The sequence below is a fragment of the Prionailurus viverrinus genome, chromosome E2, assembly GCF_022837055.1.
Source record: "Prionailurus viverrinus isolate Anna chromosome E2, UM_Priviv_1.0, whole genome shotgun sequence".
In the NCBI taxonomy this organism is placed as follows: Eukaryota; Metazoa; Chordata; class Mammalia; order Carnivora; family Felidae; genus Prionailurus; species Prionailurus viverrinus.
Genome location: NC_062575.1, coordinates 45,165,999 through 45,183,403, shown reverse-complemented (window position 1 = coordinate 45,183,403; position 17,405 = coordinate 45,165,999). Strand labels below are relative to the sequence as shown.

Below are 17,405 nucleotides of genomic sequence, written 5' to 3'. Positions count from 1 at the left end.
AGAAGATCAAGGACCTATGAGTCCCAGGAGTCTGGGTCACCAGTCCCCTCCTTCCCAGGATGCAGGAGTCATGCCCCAATCTCTGACCCCTGAGACTATAGCGCTGGGCACCTTGCAATCGACAGCCTAGGACTCCATCTGTGATGCCACAGACCTCCTCCGTAGGGCAGCTGAAGGGGACACAGGCCACACCTTCCCCTAGGTGGCAGGTACAGGAGGAGGAGCAATTCTTGATGAGGATAGTCTGGCCAGGCTGTGGAGGAAGGGAGAGGCGGTGAAAGGTGAGGTGGTATCGAAGGGAAGGTGTAGCCAAAGGTTCTGAGATGAGAGGATCCAAATAAACCTCTAACAAGGGCCCAAGAGGATGCTCACAGGGAAGTACAGGCCATCGTGGAAGCAAGAACAGTGGTCCACAGGGACGCAGTCACCCTTGGCGGGGAAGAATCCATCATCGCACTCGCAGCCCTCAGCGCAGGGAGTGGGGAGCTGTACCACCTCCTGAACACCCGCACAGGCCGCGGGACAGGGGTTCACACACAGGCTGTAGTGGCTGTGTGGGGGGCACCGCATGGCTGTGGAGAGGTGGCTTGTCAGACTCAGGCAAGCCAGGGGCCTGCCCTCCGCTTCCCCGGCACCCTCAGATTGCATCGTTCCCAGAAGACCTCCCCTTAGATTAATCCTAACAGCAGTAACAACCGGCAGTGATTGAACAGTGCGCACTATGCAGTGTGCTAGCTGCTTAAGTGCATCCTAGATATGACTAATGTGGCTTCCCTGCTCTTTGTCTTTTAGGGGGGTCTTTCCCCGGCAATCCCAGCCCCTGTTGAAAGTGTTGACCATTACTTGAACCACCAAGTGATCCCACCTCCTATGCTGCTTGTTTGGGTCCATAAGGAACCTGTCAGTGGATTCTAGTGGTGGAGGTCTTTTCTTGGCCTCTCTGCCCTTCTGACAATAATAACCTCCGCTTGCTTTTTGGCAACTATCCATCCTTACTTTCAACATGTGGACTGAGGTGATTCCACATCCAGGTTCCAGGGTTGTGTATAGAACCCCAGGGCTGGCTAATCAGATTATTCTTCCCTCCTCTGGTTCACAATAATTGGACAGGCGAAGCCTTGGGTGGCGAGCCTGGGACTTTAGCTGGGGTCACTGGGAAAAGGATGTTACATTTTTGCAAAGGCACTGAAGCTGGTAGAATTGTCAGCTTGAAGTTGCCAAAGCCTTGCGGCTACCACAAGAGGAGAATCTACTTGAGAATAAAGCTAACAGAGAGAGAATGGAAGGGAAGAAGATGGACTGGGAGAAAAATGGACTTTTTAAATCTGCAGTTGAAAATTCTTAATCTAGCTAAGACTGAAGATAGAAACACCCTCAGTCTTTGCAGTTATATGTGCTCCAAATCATTTATTCTTTCTCCCCTCAGTTTGAGTTAGGATTCTGACATCGCTATTAAGAGTCCTGCTGGATATAGTGGCCACATTGTGTACCCATGACCGGCTGGTTGGGTCAGGGCTGGATAAATGACCCTGACAGACAGAGGTGAGGGTGGCCATTGGTCTGTAAGTTAAGAGCAAGACAAACATTCCCTGCAAGAACATTTGAACCTGGAGGCAGAAAGAGAGAGACACTGACACCAAAATGATAAATTGAGGTGGGGCCAAGAGTCCATGAGGATCATGGAGGATACACGTGGACATAGAAACGTGAAGTTGATGAGAACCTGTTAAGTGAACAAATATTCAGATGCCAGCTAAGTCATTTTCTAGGTGGGTGATACTGAGCAAGTTCCTTAACCACCTATGCCTTGGTTTCCCTCATCCATAAAATGTACTTGCATGATGGGGCTGTTGGGAGAATTGAGGGCTTAGCACCGAACGTGTATTCAGTAAGGTCAGCTGTTCTTTTCATGTTATTACCGGAACTATTTTTACATTATTGTTGGAGAGACACTATAGCATAGGGGTTGAGAGAGAGGATTCTGGAGCCAGGTGGAAAGGCCAGTTCTGCCCCCTACTGGCTGTGAGATCTGGGGGGATTCTCTGTGCCTCAGTGTCCTCAACTACAGGAGGCAGACGATTATCCCATCTCCTAGAACAGTTCTAAGATAGAGTGGGCTGACTTCAAGCACGCAATACAGGTTCTCAGATCTAGTCTTGCATCCGGGTCTCCTGGAGGGCTTGTTAAAACAGGTTGGTGGCTCCCACTCCAGAGTTTCTGATTAAGTCTGGGGCAGGGCAAGACTTTGCATTGTAAACAAGCCCTGAGTATTGCATTGTAAACAAGCCCTGTAAACAAGCTGATGCTGCTGGTCCAGGGACTAGGATTTTAACGCAGCGCCTGATACTGAATGAGTGCTCTGTAAACGTTACCTAAGGGATAAAATCAAATCTGTTTTCCCAACCACAGTGTGCATGGGACTCTGTCCTGCTTGGTGCTGTGTCCTTAAAATAGGCCGACACATAGTAGGTCCTCAACTAACACCTGCGTTATGACTGAAGACCAGACCAGTCTCCCGCTTTGGGACCCCACCCCGCGGGGGCGGCTCGTAAAGCCCTCTGGCAGGGGACATACGGCAAAGGCTGGGAGCCCTCCAGGGCCGCATATCCGCACCAGCCGTCTGGCAGGCAGCCACGTAGGCTTGCAGGCAGGCACAGAGCACTTTGTGGTTCCCGCGGGCGCGGCCCACGTCGGCCACGCAGGCCTGGTAGAAGGCCTCCGGCGGCAGGAATGCGTGGCAGGGTGCCAGGGGGCCGCTGGGCTCGCGCAGGACGTCGCAAGCGCCACGCCACGCTGCACCCGCGTCCTCGGTGGCCGGGAGGCAGCCCGAACCCGGGCAGGGACGCGGCGCGCCGCAGGGCCCGGGCCTGGGCAGCTGCAGGTCATCCGTCGCGTTGCCGTTGAAGTTGCCGCAGAGGCCGCGTGTGAGGCCGCGGTAGGCCGCAGGCAGCTCCACGCTCAGGTGGCAGCAGAGCCCGAAAAGCAGGCGCGGGCCTCCACGCACCGCGAGCACCACAGATGCGCCGCGCGCGAAGGCGCGCACCCTGCCCCGGCTCAGCGCGAAAGGCAGACAGCGCCGCACGCCGTCCACCTGCGGGCAGGGGTGGGGCAGCCTAGAGTCAGGGGGGGAGGTCCGGGTCCGGAAGAACTGGGAGAAGACTAGTGGAGAGGAGTAGTGCGGACAGTGGGTGCGCCAGAACAAGGGAAGAGTGGGCAGGGACTGCTGGAGTGTGAAGAAGGACATGGGGTGAAGGAGAGGGGTCAAGGGGCAGGGCGTTCAAGGCAGTGTTTGGGTGTGGGTATAGTGGGAAGGTGTGGGGGAACCTGGAGAGGGGAAGGAGAGTGAGGGGAGGGAGAGTGGTGAAGTGGGCCTGGAGTGCAGGGACAGAGGGGAAATTCCTTACTCAGGGACCGAAGAGAGATCTGAGGGCATCTGTGGACCTGGGGGTTGGGGCAGTAGAGCTGGGGAAGAAGAGGGAGGGAATGTGGGGACAGGAGGAGGAGGAGAGAGGAAGAGGGACCACTTTGGAGAGAAAAAGAGCGGGAAAGCTGGAGAGGAAGGGCAGTGGTGAGGTAGGGGCACCAGAGAGGGGGTTTGGGCAGCCTGGAGCAGGGGTCAGGGAAGGCTAGGTGGGCGTTGGTAAGAGGTAATGGCAGACGTGGAGCCTGAGAGGGCGCATGGAGATCCAGGTGGAGGAGGAAAAAAGGCAGAGAGGAGAGATGAAGACTGTGGGGTGGGAGAGAGGGACAGGTGGGGTGTAGGTACGGGTGGTAGACAGAGAAAGAGGCGAGGGAAGATGGAGAGACAGCCTGAGCAGCATGGAACAGGGATGTGCAGACCCAGCTACTGAGAGAAGGATTGAAAGGGGAAGGGGCAGAGAGAGGGAGGAAGCAGAGAAGGGAGGAGGAGGAGATTGTCGGAAATGAGGTTGTTGGAGAGAGGAGAAAATCGAAGGCGATACTCAAAGATCCCACCGGGCAGAACAGAGACTTCCAGGCAGCTGAAAGGAGGCGGGTGACAGGGCGGGGGCTCACCGTGATGTATCCCCAGTCCTCGCAGTCTAAGCCGAAGCGGTGGCCATGCGCGCGGAGCAGCACGCGGCAGAGTTTGGGCATCCGTGGACCTGTCTCCAGCACCACCTCGAAGGGCCTCCCACCCCGAAGTCGACCCGTGCCCGTGCCTACCAATGAATAGGTGCAGGCGCCCGGGAGGTGGAAGGTGGTGCCGTCGAAGGTGCGATAATAGAGTCCGTCTGTGACAAAGCAGAGGCCTGGGCCGCCCCGGGCTGCGCGGCAGGGTTTGCAGGCCACCCGGCCGCCAGGGTGACAGCGGCAGCAGCGACCGGTCGCAGTGGGAGGGGGCGGCAGCGGGGCGCCGGGTTCCAAGTAGCGGCCGGCGCTCAGGCAGCCGCACTGAGCAGTGGGCACACAGATAGCGCCACTCAGCACAAAGCCCGCGTCGCATACGCAGCCCTCACGGCAGTGCCCAGCGCGATCGCAGCCGGGTGGTGGCTCCAGCCCCGCGCAAGTGACAGAACAAGCCGGAGCGCACAGCGTGTAGTGCGAGTGTGCGGGGCACAGCGGGCCTGCGGAACCAGTAGGAATGGAAGGTTACTTTGCGGCCTGTGGCTGTTGGGACTCTCACTCCCTAACTCTGGGGCTAGGATGGGGTACCTGGGGCCCTGCCGGGGCAAAGCTCTACCTGGGCAGAGCTGCAGGTACCTTCAGATAGCTAAGGATGTGGTGGTTAACCATGCCTCTGATGAGGCATAGCTAATCTGTAGGGCTTGGGACGGATAAGAGCTTAGGGGCTGGACCATGAACAGGTCTGAGTCCCTGAGAGGTAAGAGCTGAAGGGTTGGACCATAATCAGGGCTGAGAAGAGGGAAGCATAAGAGTTGGGGGGCTGGACTTAAATCAGAATACACCTGCCACTTTAGCATGGGCAAAGGTTGAGGGTCTGGTGGGGAGTGGAGGGATGGCTGAAGGCTGGTGCAGTGGGAAGTACAGGGTCTCAGGGATACATTGTGCAGGGAGGAGCTGGCACTCTGGGATGAGCAACAGCCAAGGAGCCGCATCTCAGTAAAGAGTGGGGCCAGGTTCCCCAGATGAGCAAAGATAGAGAGAGACGCTAGACTGAATCCCTAGGCACTCACTGCACAGGCTTGAATTCCGCCATTGGAAGACTTGGCCACCCAGCAGCTGGCAAGTTTCACAGTAGAGGCTGAGCATGGGACAGGGTCCAGTGCCCAGGCACACATCCACCATGCAATCTTGGACATAGGGGCTTGGTGCCAGCATCTCATGGCACAGCTGGAAGGGCCCCAGAGGGTCCAAAAGGATGTCACAAGGGTGGGCAAAGTGGGTTGGGCTGCTGGTGGTTGGCAGAGTGACACAAGATGGTGGCAGTGGCGGCATCTTGTCAGCAGCATCCAGGCACCCAGTCGAGGAACCCACCAAATATCTATGGCCAAAGGCCCAGGCCATTGCATCCTCAGGCAGCTTGGTGCCCAGCACGATTCCAGGCACCTGGAGGTCATTCATGGGGTCCCCATTATAGTCAGCGCACAGCCCCACCACATGGCCCTTATATGCTGCTGGAAGATCCAGTACTACGCGGATCCCAGGGGCATAGGTCACACGCAGGCCAAAGGGACAGCTGACCACAGTGTCCCAGCCATGGCGAAAGATGAGTGTATTGTTGCTCAGAGCCCGGAATGGTAGATTCTGCCAGTCACCATTCACCTGTGCAAAGAGGATATGTCAAGGTGGGGCTCTAGGGACCCCGTATCATTACCAAGGATGCCAGTGTCCCTAGGTAAGGGTATAAGAGCAGGGCCCCCAGAAGGTCTTTTTGAAGGACTGTCTACAATGACCACCCCCAACCCAACAAATAAAAGCTTGGGGTGCTGTCCACAATACTGATACTTTTTCCAACAAATACTTGGATGGTGAGAACTGTGGATTCTGGGGTTTGGGGCTATAGTATTCCTGGATCAGATTTGGGGAGATGAAAGCCACAGCTTCTGGAAGTGACACATGTGCAGTGTCTGGCACATGTCTGGTCAATAAATATTTGTTGAGCTAATGCATGGATGAGTGAATGAGGCTCATAGGTCAAGTTAGGCTGTACAGTCCTAGGGATGCTGGGATTTCTAGGTATGGCAGGGGCTTCGGGATACTATGCAAATGGTTCAGGGAAGGGAGGTCTGTCCATAGCATATATAAATGTTGAGGCTGCTGTGCATGGTCTAACCATATTTGCCCACAGCATCTGGGGCTGGGGTATAAGAATTTGGGATGAGGGTTTGTAAGCTTTTGGAGCTGGGGATTTGGAATTCCTGGATTGGGTTTAGGGGGTGCCCGGGACTGGGGCTAGAGTTGGGTCTAAAGTTCAGTTAACACATGTAACTTAGAATAGTGCCTGGAACACAGTAGGTATTCAGTAAGTGACTGTTAAATGAATGAATGAGTGAATGAATGAATGAATGAATGAATGGGATTCTTGGGTCAGGACTGGAGTTTCAAGATCCCAGAATCAGGACTGAAAGCTCTGGTGTACTGGGGCTCACAATGAAGGTTCCAGAATTCTTGAGTCAAGGCGAGGAGTTTTTGTTCCAAGACAATCCAGGCCAGGAGTATTTGTCTCAAACACTTAGGTTGAACTATATGAAATTGCTGCATTTGTAGGAAAAAACACCAAATATTGGCCGCTTCGTGTCCAATTTTCATAACTACATGTGCAGGACAGTGACGTGTGGTAGTTAAGTGTCCTTTGACTTCGGAGCCATGTCGCCTGGGCTCAAATCTTGGCTCCTGGTTTGTTTAACTGTCTCACTTTGCCAATTTGTTTAACTTCTCTGTAAAATGAGAGAAATAATAATATGCACTGGAAAGAATTGTTGTAAGGATCAAGTAAGGATTTGTAATTGTGCCTGGCACGTGTTGGGGTAGGCCGTGTTCCTTGGGAAGGCAGAGAGGTCTTAGGTTCTGGGATTAAGGTCCCTTGGGGCCACCCATAAAGCCGTAGTCAGGGCTAGGCCCCTGGTCCCAAGAAAAGCATAAAACCTGGTCCTCACTCACGTGCATTCAGGGGCCAGGCAAATAACTAAATGAGTAAAGTGGAGAGGGTGGGATGTGCTGGGGACTGTGACAAACTAGAGAGAAAGTATGTGCCCCTCGCTAGAGAGGGAAGTCCCAAACATACGTGGCCATGAGAATAGGTGACTAGTTGCCAGGGCTTCTAGTTTCTCAAGAGATACCATAAGTCCAGCCTTCTTTATTTAAAAATGGTAATTCAGTAAGAAATTTAAAATACGGCCAAGGCAAACTGCGGAGAGAAAGTTACTGAGAGCCTCTGGGTTCTGTCCTCTGTGGTCGGTGAATACTCACCCCCACAGCCCCACAGCTCCTCTCCCAGTGTCCCTATCTTTATTTGTCTTTCCTACCTTGATGAGAAAATTTGTCATGTTGAAGTGGTGTCAGAGTCATTGTGAACTTGGAATTACATTTCACAAATGAGTAGTTGAGGTCATGTATTTTTTTGATGATTTACAGAGACAGCATAAGAGACCCTGGAGCCCAAAATGGCAAGGTTTAAATACTAACTCTCGTATTTATAAGCTGTGTGACCTTGGGCCAATGGCCTCACCTCTCTGGGGCAGTTTCTTCATCTGGAAAATGGTAATGCCTATTGTATCTACCTTAAAAGGACTCTTGTGCATTATGTGTTATTTCATTGGCACCTAGCGCGTGTGCCTCCCGAGTGGCCTTTCCAACAGCACCAAAACTTCTTTTCCTGGGGAAATTATGGAGGACTGGGAAAGGGGGTTCTGGACTGATGGTTTGCTCCTAAAGTGTTAAGGCTTGAGTTCTAATTTGGGGGTTAGTTTTGGGGGGGTTAAAGTTAGGTGACTGGGTCAGAGATCACGGGGCAAGAGGGAGGAGGTGCAAGATACTGGATTTAAGGTCCAATGTCACAGGACAAAAACTCAAGGTATGACCCTAGGGTGAGGTTAGGGGGATCTTGGGATCAGGTTTGGGAGTCTTGAGATGAGGACTCTGGGTCAGAGGACATAGGGTGAATGTGTGGGCAGGGCTGGGGTTTTCTCACCAGGACACGACCGGGTTCCTTGGGGTCCAGCCTCAGATGGAATCCAGACACGTGTACTTCGAGGCTATTCGGGACGCCATCAGGACTGGTGCCCAGGAGCACACGGAAGTCAGCGAGCTCCTGTGGCGCTGAAGAACTGAGGCCGCTCAGCAGGTACACGCAAGAGCCAGGGAAGCGAAAACGGCGCCCATCAAAGGTGATGTAGTGGCCTCTGCCAGCCACCACGCATGTGGCCATGCTCGAGGGCACACACGTGCGCAGGTTGTGTGACAGAACGCAGCGCTCATGCGGCCTGCACCCCGTCTCAGTGCAGATCACACTCCCTCCTAAGGCTGGGCAGAGGCAGCGGCGGCGAGTGCAGCCCACACCCTCCCATAAAGCCTCGCCTGGTGCCAGCAGACGTCCCTGGTGCACGCAGCCACAGCCACCAGGCCCTGGGCGCCGGAGGACACAGGCTGGGCCGCTGCGAACATAGCCAGGATTGCAGGTGCACGTCTCCCCGCAGGGCAGTGGGCAGGATGCTCCCAAGGGCCCCAAGCATGTCTCTGGGCAGGAGGAGCCACATAACTCATAATGGCTATTTTGGGGGCACTCGATAGCTGGGGGGAGAAGGGGAGAAAGATGGAGGGGGAAGGAGTGTTTACATCAGGACCTCCCAGTCTGGTTCCAGAGACCTAAGTATTTAGCCATCCCTAGAATGGAGATGTTCCTGCCTTCATTTTCCAAGAGTCGTGCCCAGGATCCTGGGGGTCCTCATCCCCTAGAATGGAGGCTTTCCAGCAATCTCCATCTCACAGAGTAAAGAAGTTTCTATCATCAGAAGCCAGAAGTCCTCTTTCAGAACCTTAAAATCTGGCCCTGGGACACAGAACTCTCACCCCAGACCCTGGAGTCCTCCTTACCTAGAGGACTTTTCCATACACCAAATCCAGGAATCTTGCCTTTTAGAATTAACTAATTCTGAATCCCAGGGCCTGGAAGCCTTCACCCTCAGGACCCAAAGAATCCTGACCCCAAGACCTAGGGGTTCCAGCCCCCAGAAACAAGAAATCCCACCACTGGGTGGAGGAGTCTCCATCCCCAGACCCAAGGAACCCTGCCTCCTGAGCCCCTGCAGTCCCATCCCAGGGACCCTGCAGCCTTGTCCTAGGAATCAACTCCAGCCAGCATCAGGGAGTGCCACCCCTAAGTCCCAGAATCCCCTTCCCTAGTAGCCCATAGCCTTTTGCATCTAAGGGTCACTCACGGCAGCCGGTCTGGGATCTCCAGGAGTTGATGCTGACACCTAGGCGCTGACACGCATGTGCGTAGACCTGGAGCATCAAGCAAAGAGTTGGTCGGTTGTTGGAGAAGGGGCAGATCCAAGCACTGCAGCTGATCTCGAAGGGTGCAGGACTCAGCACATGGTGGCAATGGCTAAAGGGCCCATTCAGAGCTGTCAGGATGGCACAGGGCCCCGGGGTCTTCGGTGGGGACGATGGCTTGGTGCAGGGAGCAGCCCAGAGGGAGTGGCATGGGTCATCAGGCGGCTGCAGGGTCCAAGTGCGCAAGAAGGCGCGCAGGTCTGGACCGCCCACATCATCGATCCGGTCACTGTTGAAGTTGCCGCACAAGCCCACCACGTGTGCACGGTAGCCGTCGGTTACTTGCAGAGACAGGGCGTGCTGCCAGTCGTACACTAGGCGCAGTGCGGGTGGCTCTTGCTCCAGACCTGCCTCTGCCCATAGTTCTGAGCTACGGAAATACAACCGCAGCCTCCCGTGGAGCAGCGTCACTGGCAGCCTAAGCCGCTGCTGGTTCACCTGCAGGGGTGACCCAAGAGCAGGAATCACCAGAGAAAGGGTACATTCCTAAGCATTTAAGGTGGGGTGAGGGATGAAAGCTGAGGGGGTTGGGTGTTGGGATACCGAGGGAGTGGGGGTCTGGGAGCTGTAAGGAGGAAATGAGTTAAGATATGAAAAGAACTTGGAACAGAGTTCACCTCGTGGTTAAGTGTCATATGAGGAGGATTTGCTATGTTTGATGTCCCCTAACCCTGGCATCTGGAACCTCCAAATTCTGTGAGCTTTGGACATATCCTGGGACCACGTGCGGCCAGTGGCATGTCTGCAATTTCTCCTCAGGGAACGTTTGGAGGCATTGTTCTTAGGCTTTGTTCTGGCTGGAATGTCACTCGATGCACTAACCAGGAGTCTTGTTTCCAATACCCAGATGTGACCTCGTGCAAAACTCAGAAGCCTTCCTTTCAGGAATCTTGATAAGTAATTCCACTTCAGTTAATAGGAGAGCCTTCATCCAGGACCCCAGTGTCTTTCCCCCAATTACCAAGAGCCTTCACCGAGAGCTTCCAGGTCATGTGGATTGGACTTCCATTTTTTGTGTCAGTTCACCAAGAAGGTTACCAACCCACCTTTTACTCTCACTCACTGCCTCCACCCTGGTCCAACCATCATCTCCTACCTGGACAATTTCAGCAACCTCCTCACTGGTCTCTTAGTGCATCCTGAACAAGCCCCATAGTCTGGTCTCCACAAGGAAGCCACAGGGATCCTGTTAACACCCAAGTGGTATTTCATCCCTCCTCTGCACACAACCTTCCCTTGGCTTCCACCTTACACAGAATAAAAGACAAAGTTGTTGCAATCTGCCCCCCATGGTCTCTCGCTCTCCTCTGTACCACAATCCCTCCCTCTGCTTCAGCCTGGACTTCTTGCTGTTCCTCTAACGTGCCTGTCAGATTCTCACCTTAGGCATTTGCTGTTCCCCCTGCCTAGAATTCTCTCAGATACACACATGGCTCTCTCCCTCACCTCTTTTAAGACTTGGCTCAAGTTTCATCTTCTCAGGGAGGCCCTCTTACTTAAGACTATACTCTCAGACATCCTGATGCCACTTTTCTGCTCCATGTTTTCCTCCTTAGCATGTATCACCTGCTAAAATACTACATAATTAACTTATATTTATTACTGATATCTCTCTGTTAGAATATAAGTACCATGAGAACAAGGATTTTTGTCTGTCTTGGTCACTGATATGTCCTCAGTGCCTTAAACAAGGTCTGGTACATAATAATAAAACATTCCAGGGGCGCCTGGGTGGCGCAGTCGGTTAAGCGTCCGACTTCAGCCAGGTCACGATCTCGCGGTCCGTGAGTTCGAGTCCCGCGTCAGGCTCTGGGCTGATGGCTCGGAGCCTGGAGCCTGTTTCCGATTCTGTGTCTCCCTCTCTCTCTGCCCCTCCCCCGTTCATGCTCTGTCTCTCTCTGTCCCAAAAATAAATAAACGTTGAAAAAAAAATTAAAAAAAAATAAAACATTCCAGGGTGCCAGGGTGACTCAGTCCATTAAGTGTCTAATTCTTGATTTTGGCTCAGGTTGTGATCTCATGTTTCATGATGAGCCCTGTGTTGGGCTCTGTGCTGACAACACAGAGACTGCTTAGGATTCTCTCTCTCTGCCCCTCCCCTGCATGTGATCTCTCTCTCTCTCTCTCTCTCTCTCTCTCTCTCTCTCAAAATAAGTAAACATTAAAAAAATTCCTTAGTTGATGAAGAAACTCAGGAGTGTCAGGTACTTGGGAGATGGGGGCTTATTTGATGACAGTGTAAATCTGAGGTCCTGAGAATTTGAAGGTACTGGATACCTGGGTTGGGGTGCTGGATTCTGGAGAGCCATAAGAGCACTTGGGGAACTCCTGACTCCTGAGTGACAGGGTGGGCTCCCAAGTGGCATGTGGAGGGGAGTATGGAGCATCATGGCTCATGCATCAGGTCCTAGCATCATATACTTCTGAGCTTTCCATACCTATTTTTTTAACGTTTTTAAAAAAGATTTATTTATTTATTTATTTATTTATTTATTTATTTATTTATGAAAGAGAGAGAGAAAGCATGAGTGGAGGAGGGACAGACAGAGAGAGGGAGAGAGCCTCCCAAACAGCAGGCTCCACACTATCAGTACAGAGCCTGATGTGGGGCTCGAACCCACAAACGGTGAGATCATGACCTGAGCCAAAGTCAGACACTCGACAAACCAACCGACCGAGCCATCTAGGCGCCCCACATGAGCCTATTTGATCCATACCACAGTCTGATGACTTAGGTCTTTGTATCATCCTGATTTCACAGATGAAGAAACTAAGGCTCAGAGAGGTTAAATAACTTGCCTAAGGTCATACAGATAACAGGTGGTCAACCTGGGATTTGAACTCAGGCCATCAGGTTTCTAGATCACATTCTTTCTAACATGGTACTGAGGAGTGACTCAGTATGTCCATAACCTCATAGGTTTGCTTTCTCTAGCAATCCTGATTAAATGTAGTCTAGTCTCCACAACCTTCCAATCAGAGCAATGCCTTCAAACCTTTCCCGAGGAGAAACTGTGGACATGCCACTGTCCATACCTGCATGTGGTCCTAGGATACGTCCAAAGCCCAGGGGACTTAGAGGTTCCAGTTGTGTCAGGAGACAATAAACATAGCAAACCCACCTCATATGACACTTACCATGAGGTAGACTCTGTTCCAAGTGCCTTTCATATGTTAACTTATTCCTGCTTCATAGGAACCTGTTAAGGTAGGGCTAGAGATCCATTATCCCTTATCCACAATCCCCAAATGCAAAAGCGGCCTGAAGACTGAAAGATGTTTCGTGTGTTTGATGTTAAAATGTAATTGGCACCAAAAGCTCACCTGAACTCATGACATGGCCGCTTATGGTCTTAATTTATCCCAGTTAGTGTGAATATTCAGATATTTCACTGCAGAGATACTAATGTTTGTAATTATGTGACATCCATTGGGATTATCATATAACATATGGCATTTGCACGGTATGACCATTTGAAATTTCAAAATCTGAAATGCACCTGGCCCCAAGCCTTTTGGATAAGGGACTGTGGACCTATATAATTGCCTCCACTGTAGAGTTGACAAAAATGAGGGACAGACAAGGATACAGTTTCCCAGGATCCCACACATAATTATTCTTACCCGGACAAAGCCAAACTCATGTTTGACAGCAGTGATGGTGATGCCAAAAGCGCGCATTGTGACAAAGCGCAGGGGATGCCTCCCTCCAGAGCAGGCGATCCACAGCTGGAAGGCAGGGAGGCCACTGGGTAGGGCCTGAGGGCAATGGCTCAGGATGTAGGTACATCCCCCAGGCACAGGGAAAGAGTAGCCATCAAAAGTGTAGATGTATGGTAGCCCGGAAGCCCAGCAGGTACCCCCTGGGACGCCCCCCTGCCTCTTACTAGAGACACCCACTGTCTCTGATTTGGCCTGAGACGCCATTTTGGACCCAGACACAGTTTCAAGTTCTTGTTTTGCCATAGTCACAGCCTCTAAGCCTGGTTCAGTCCCTGCCACCACCTTGAGCCCCAACTTGGCCACTGAGACAGTTTCTGACCTAGACCCAGACGCTATCTTGGGTTTGGACTCTGGTTCGGCTATGGGCATTGGCAGGGGGAAAGGTACAGGTGCCGATAAAGCCACAGTCAGGGTTTCGGGAATTGGTTCTTTTACAGACAGAAGTCCAGGTTCTGGTTCAACCAAAGCTATAGATTCAGGCTGAGGTTCATTCAAAGCCTCTTGTGCAAACCCTGGATAAGCCATGGTCACTGCTACAAGTCCTGGTTCTGCTTCAGGTGTGCTTTCTGATCCTGGTTTGGCCACTGCCATGGTTTTAGAGCTAGAGATGGACGCTGTTTCGAGGTCCTTCAGAGATATTGTCTTGGAACTGAACACGATGTCAGACCCAAATGTGGTCTTCGTGCTGGCCACACACTCAGGTTTGTGCTTTACAAGATGACATGTGGTCCCATCGGAGCATGCGTGGTCCTTACAGGATCCTGGGAACCGGAGTGGCATCATCAGAGAAGACTCTATGAGGGGATAGGATTCTGTGGGAAGGTTCAGATCTTCTTCACTCAGAATATCTGGGGATGAGATGATATGAAATGATGCAACAGAACTGGATCCTGGCATTTGGCCTCATCCCTTTCCTGCCTCTATGCTCTAGGCCTCCAGGGTTCCTGGAATTGGAGACTCAACATTCATAAGCTATCAGGGTTCCAAATCTAAAATGAAGTGGGCCTATATCAGCAGAAAGAGAAGGGTGGGGCGGAAGGACAATACAGAAATGGCCAACACAACGTGGGTACAGAACAGAGCTGTGATGAGCTGGAGAGCACACACTCCCTCTAAAGACACCACATTAATTATTTAAAAGTCTATGTGCCAGTAAATCTAAACATATCTGTGGGTCGATTTTGGCCAGTGAGGGCTTCCAGCCTGCCACGTCTAGCAGCCTTAAGAATTGTGTGTGGGGGCGCCTGGGTGGCTTGGTCGGTTAAGCGTCTGACTTCAGCTCAGGTCATGATCTCACAGTCCGTGAGTTCGAGCCCCCCGTCGGGCTCTGTGCTGACAGCTCAGAGCCTGGAGCCTGTTTCAGATTCTTTGTCTCCCTCTCTCTCTGCACCTCCCCTGTTCATGCTCTGTCTCTCTCTGTCTCAAAAATAAATAAACGTTAAAAAAAAAAAAGAATTGTGTGTGTGTACAGCGAAGGAAACAATCAGCAAAACTAAAAGGCAACCGACAGAATGGGAAAAGATATTTGCAAATGACATATCAGATAAAGGGTTAGTATCCAGAATCTGTAAAGAACTTATCAAACTGAACACCCAAAACACAAATAACCCAGTGAAGAAATGGGCAAAAGACATGAATAGACACTTCTCCAAAGAAGACATCCAGATGGCCAACCGACACATGAAAAAATGCTCAACATCACTCGTTATCAGGAAAATACAAATCAAAGTCACAATGAGCTATCACCTCACACCTGTCAGAATGGCTCACATTAACAACTCAGGCAACAACAGATGTTGGGGAGGATGCGGAGAAAAGAGGATCTCTTGCACAGCCAGTGGGAATACAAACTGGTGCAGCCACTCTGGAAAACAGTATGGAAGTTTCTCAAAAAATTAAAAATAGAGGGGTGCCTGGGTGTCTCAGCTGGTTAAGCATCTGACTTCAGCTCAGGTCATGATCTCACGGTTCATGGGTTTGAGCCCCACATCAGGCTCTGTGCTGACAGCTCAGAGCCTGGAGCCTGCTTTGGTTTCTGTGTCCCTCCCTCTCTCTACCCCTCCCTTGCTTATGCTCTGTCTCTCTCTCAAATATAAACATTAAAAAAATAAGTCATTAAAAAATTAAAAATAGAACTAACCCTACAACCCAGCAATTGTACTACTAGGTATTTATCCAAGGGATACAGGTATGCTGTTTCAAAGTATGGAAAGAGCCCAAATGTCCATTGATGGATGAATGGATAAAGAAGATGTGGTGTATATATACACAATGGAGTATTGCTCGGCAATCAAAAAGAATGAAATCTTGCCATTTGCAACCATGTGGATGGAACTAGAGAGTATTATGCTAAGCGAAGTTAGTCAGAGAAAGACAAATATCATATGACTTCACTCATATGAAGACTTCAAGATACAAAACAGATGAACGTAAGGGAAGGGAAGCAAAAATAATACAAAAACAGGGAGGGGAACAAAACATAAGAAACTCTTAAATACAGAGAACAAACAGGGTTACTGGAGGGGTTGTGGGAAGGGGGAATGGGCTAAATGGGTAAGGGGCATTAAGGAATTTACTCCTGAAATCATTGTTGCAGTATATGCTAACTAACTTGGATGTAAATTAAAAAAATAAATTAAATAAAAAATTTAAAAACCTATTCATTTAAACAACAACAACAAAAGAATTGTGTGTGTGTGTGCGCGCGCGCGCATGTGTGCTCTGTGAGGATATAGTCACTCCATCACCCTATTTCCCAGGAAGTGAGTTATTTTTTCATAGCTATTGATGCATGAAGCTAGATATATACAAAGTGAACTTTTAAGAAATAACTTTGTTCTGAGGGGTTTGCATATTTCCCATTCAAACGGAATACAGAGTTTTGGAATGGATTAGAATATGGACTAAAGTAACAGCTCCCTAGGGTAGGAATATTTCTACGTTGTACACTGTTGCATCTCCAGCGCCTAGAACAGGTCTAGCCTAAAGTAAATCTTTAAAAAATGTGGAAAATTAATAATAGCAAACATTTATGCATGCCAGGCACTCTTCTATTGACTCATTAAAAAATAATTTTTTTTAACACTTACTCATTTTTGACAGGGACAGAGCATGAGCGGGGAGGGGCAGAGAGAAAGGGAGACACAGAATCCGAAACAGGCCCCAGGCTCTGAGCTGTCAGCACAGAGCCCATCGTGGGGCTGGAACTGCGAGATCATGACCCGAGCCGTGAGGTCATGACCTGAGCCAAAGTAGATCGCTCAACTGACTGAGCCACCCAGGCACCCCAATTAACTCATTTTTTTTAATGCCACAACAACCTTATGAAGGTGTTGGTATTATTATCCCCAGTTAATAGAGGAGAAAGTTGAGGTTCAGAGAGGTGACCTGACTTGCCCAAGATCACACAGCTTGTAGTAGGATTTGAATCCAGGCCTTTTGGATCCAAAATCCAACTCTAAGCCAATTTTAATAAATGATTTGAAGTCCACATTTTCATTTCTAAGAAACTCCAGTCTCTCTCTGACTATCCTCTCTCTCTTTTCTCTCACCTCCCTGGTCCCCCACTGTTTTTCCAGACTGGGAGAGATTGAGGGGGGAGCTCCCTAATTCCAGGGAGCAAAAATTCATCAGACTGTATACTTAAAATTGTACAATTAATTGTGTATCTTAGAACCTACTTAAAATAAAAAAGCATTGAACTCAAGGAACTAATGGGTGGCAGAGGAAAAGAATAAGTAAGTATATGGAAAGTGATATGACTTGTGAAAGAAATCAGGGAACGGCTAGAGTTTGTAAGGGATGAGAAATTACGATTTTAAATTGAGCAATTTGAGCTCAATAAGAAGGTGGCATTTGAGCAAAGACCTGAAGGAGGTGAGGGAACTATCATAAAGACATCATGGGGACAGTCTGTGTAGAGGCCCTGGAGGAGGGAGAAGAAAGTAAGGTGGCTAGTATGGCTGGAATGGAGTGAGGGAAGGGCAGGAGTGAGAAGAGATGAGATCAGAAAGGTAATGAAAGCAGATTGTATGGGACCACATAAAACACTGTAAGGACTTTGCTTTCGCTGGGTATAATAATAATTGCGTGGAAAGATTCTGAGTAGAGGAGGGAGTGATTTGCATTTAAAACCTGCCTCTCTGGCTGCTATGTCAGCAATTGAAGGTAGTGTTATGATTTTCTCCGCCCCTGCTATCCTGGAA

General features: G+C 50.5%; 1 protein-coding gene across 1 annotated transcript in view; it reads right to left on the bottom strand.

The window, feature by feature from the left end:
• The window catches only part of LOC125152562 (IgGFc-binding protein-like), a 31,810-nt gene that overhangs the window by 12,496 nt on the left and 1,909 nt on the right, over positions 1 to 17,405 (bottom strand). The window contains exons 3-10 of the mRNA XM_047834641.1: positions 13,102 to 14,048; positions 9,360 to 9,915; positions 8,114 to 8,712; positions 5,157 to 5,745; positions 4,036 to 4,586; positions 2,575 to 3,091; positions 373 to 572; positions 112 to 253 (exon numbers count right to left, since the gene is read on the bottom strand). Of these exons, the coding sequence (XP_047690597.1) occupies positions 112 to 253; positions 373 to 572; positions 2,575 to 3,091; positions 4,036 to 4,586; positions 5,157 to 5,745; positions 8,114 to 8,712; positions 9,360 to 9,915; positions 13,102 to 14,048 (4,101 nt within the window). The remainder of the gene's footprint in view (positions 1 to 111; positions 254 to 372; positions 573 to 2,574; positions 3,092 to 4,035; positions 4,587 to 5,156; positions 5,746 to 8,113; positions 8,713 to 9,359; positions 9,916 to 13,101; positions 14,049 to 17,405) is intronic.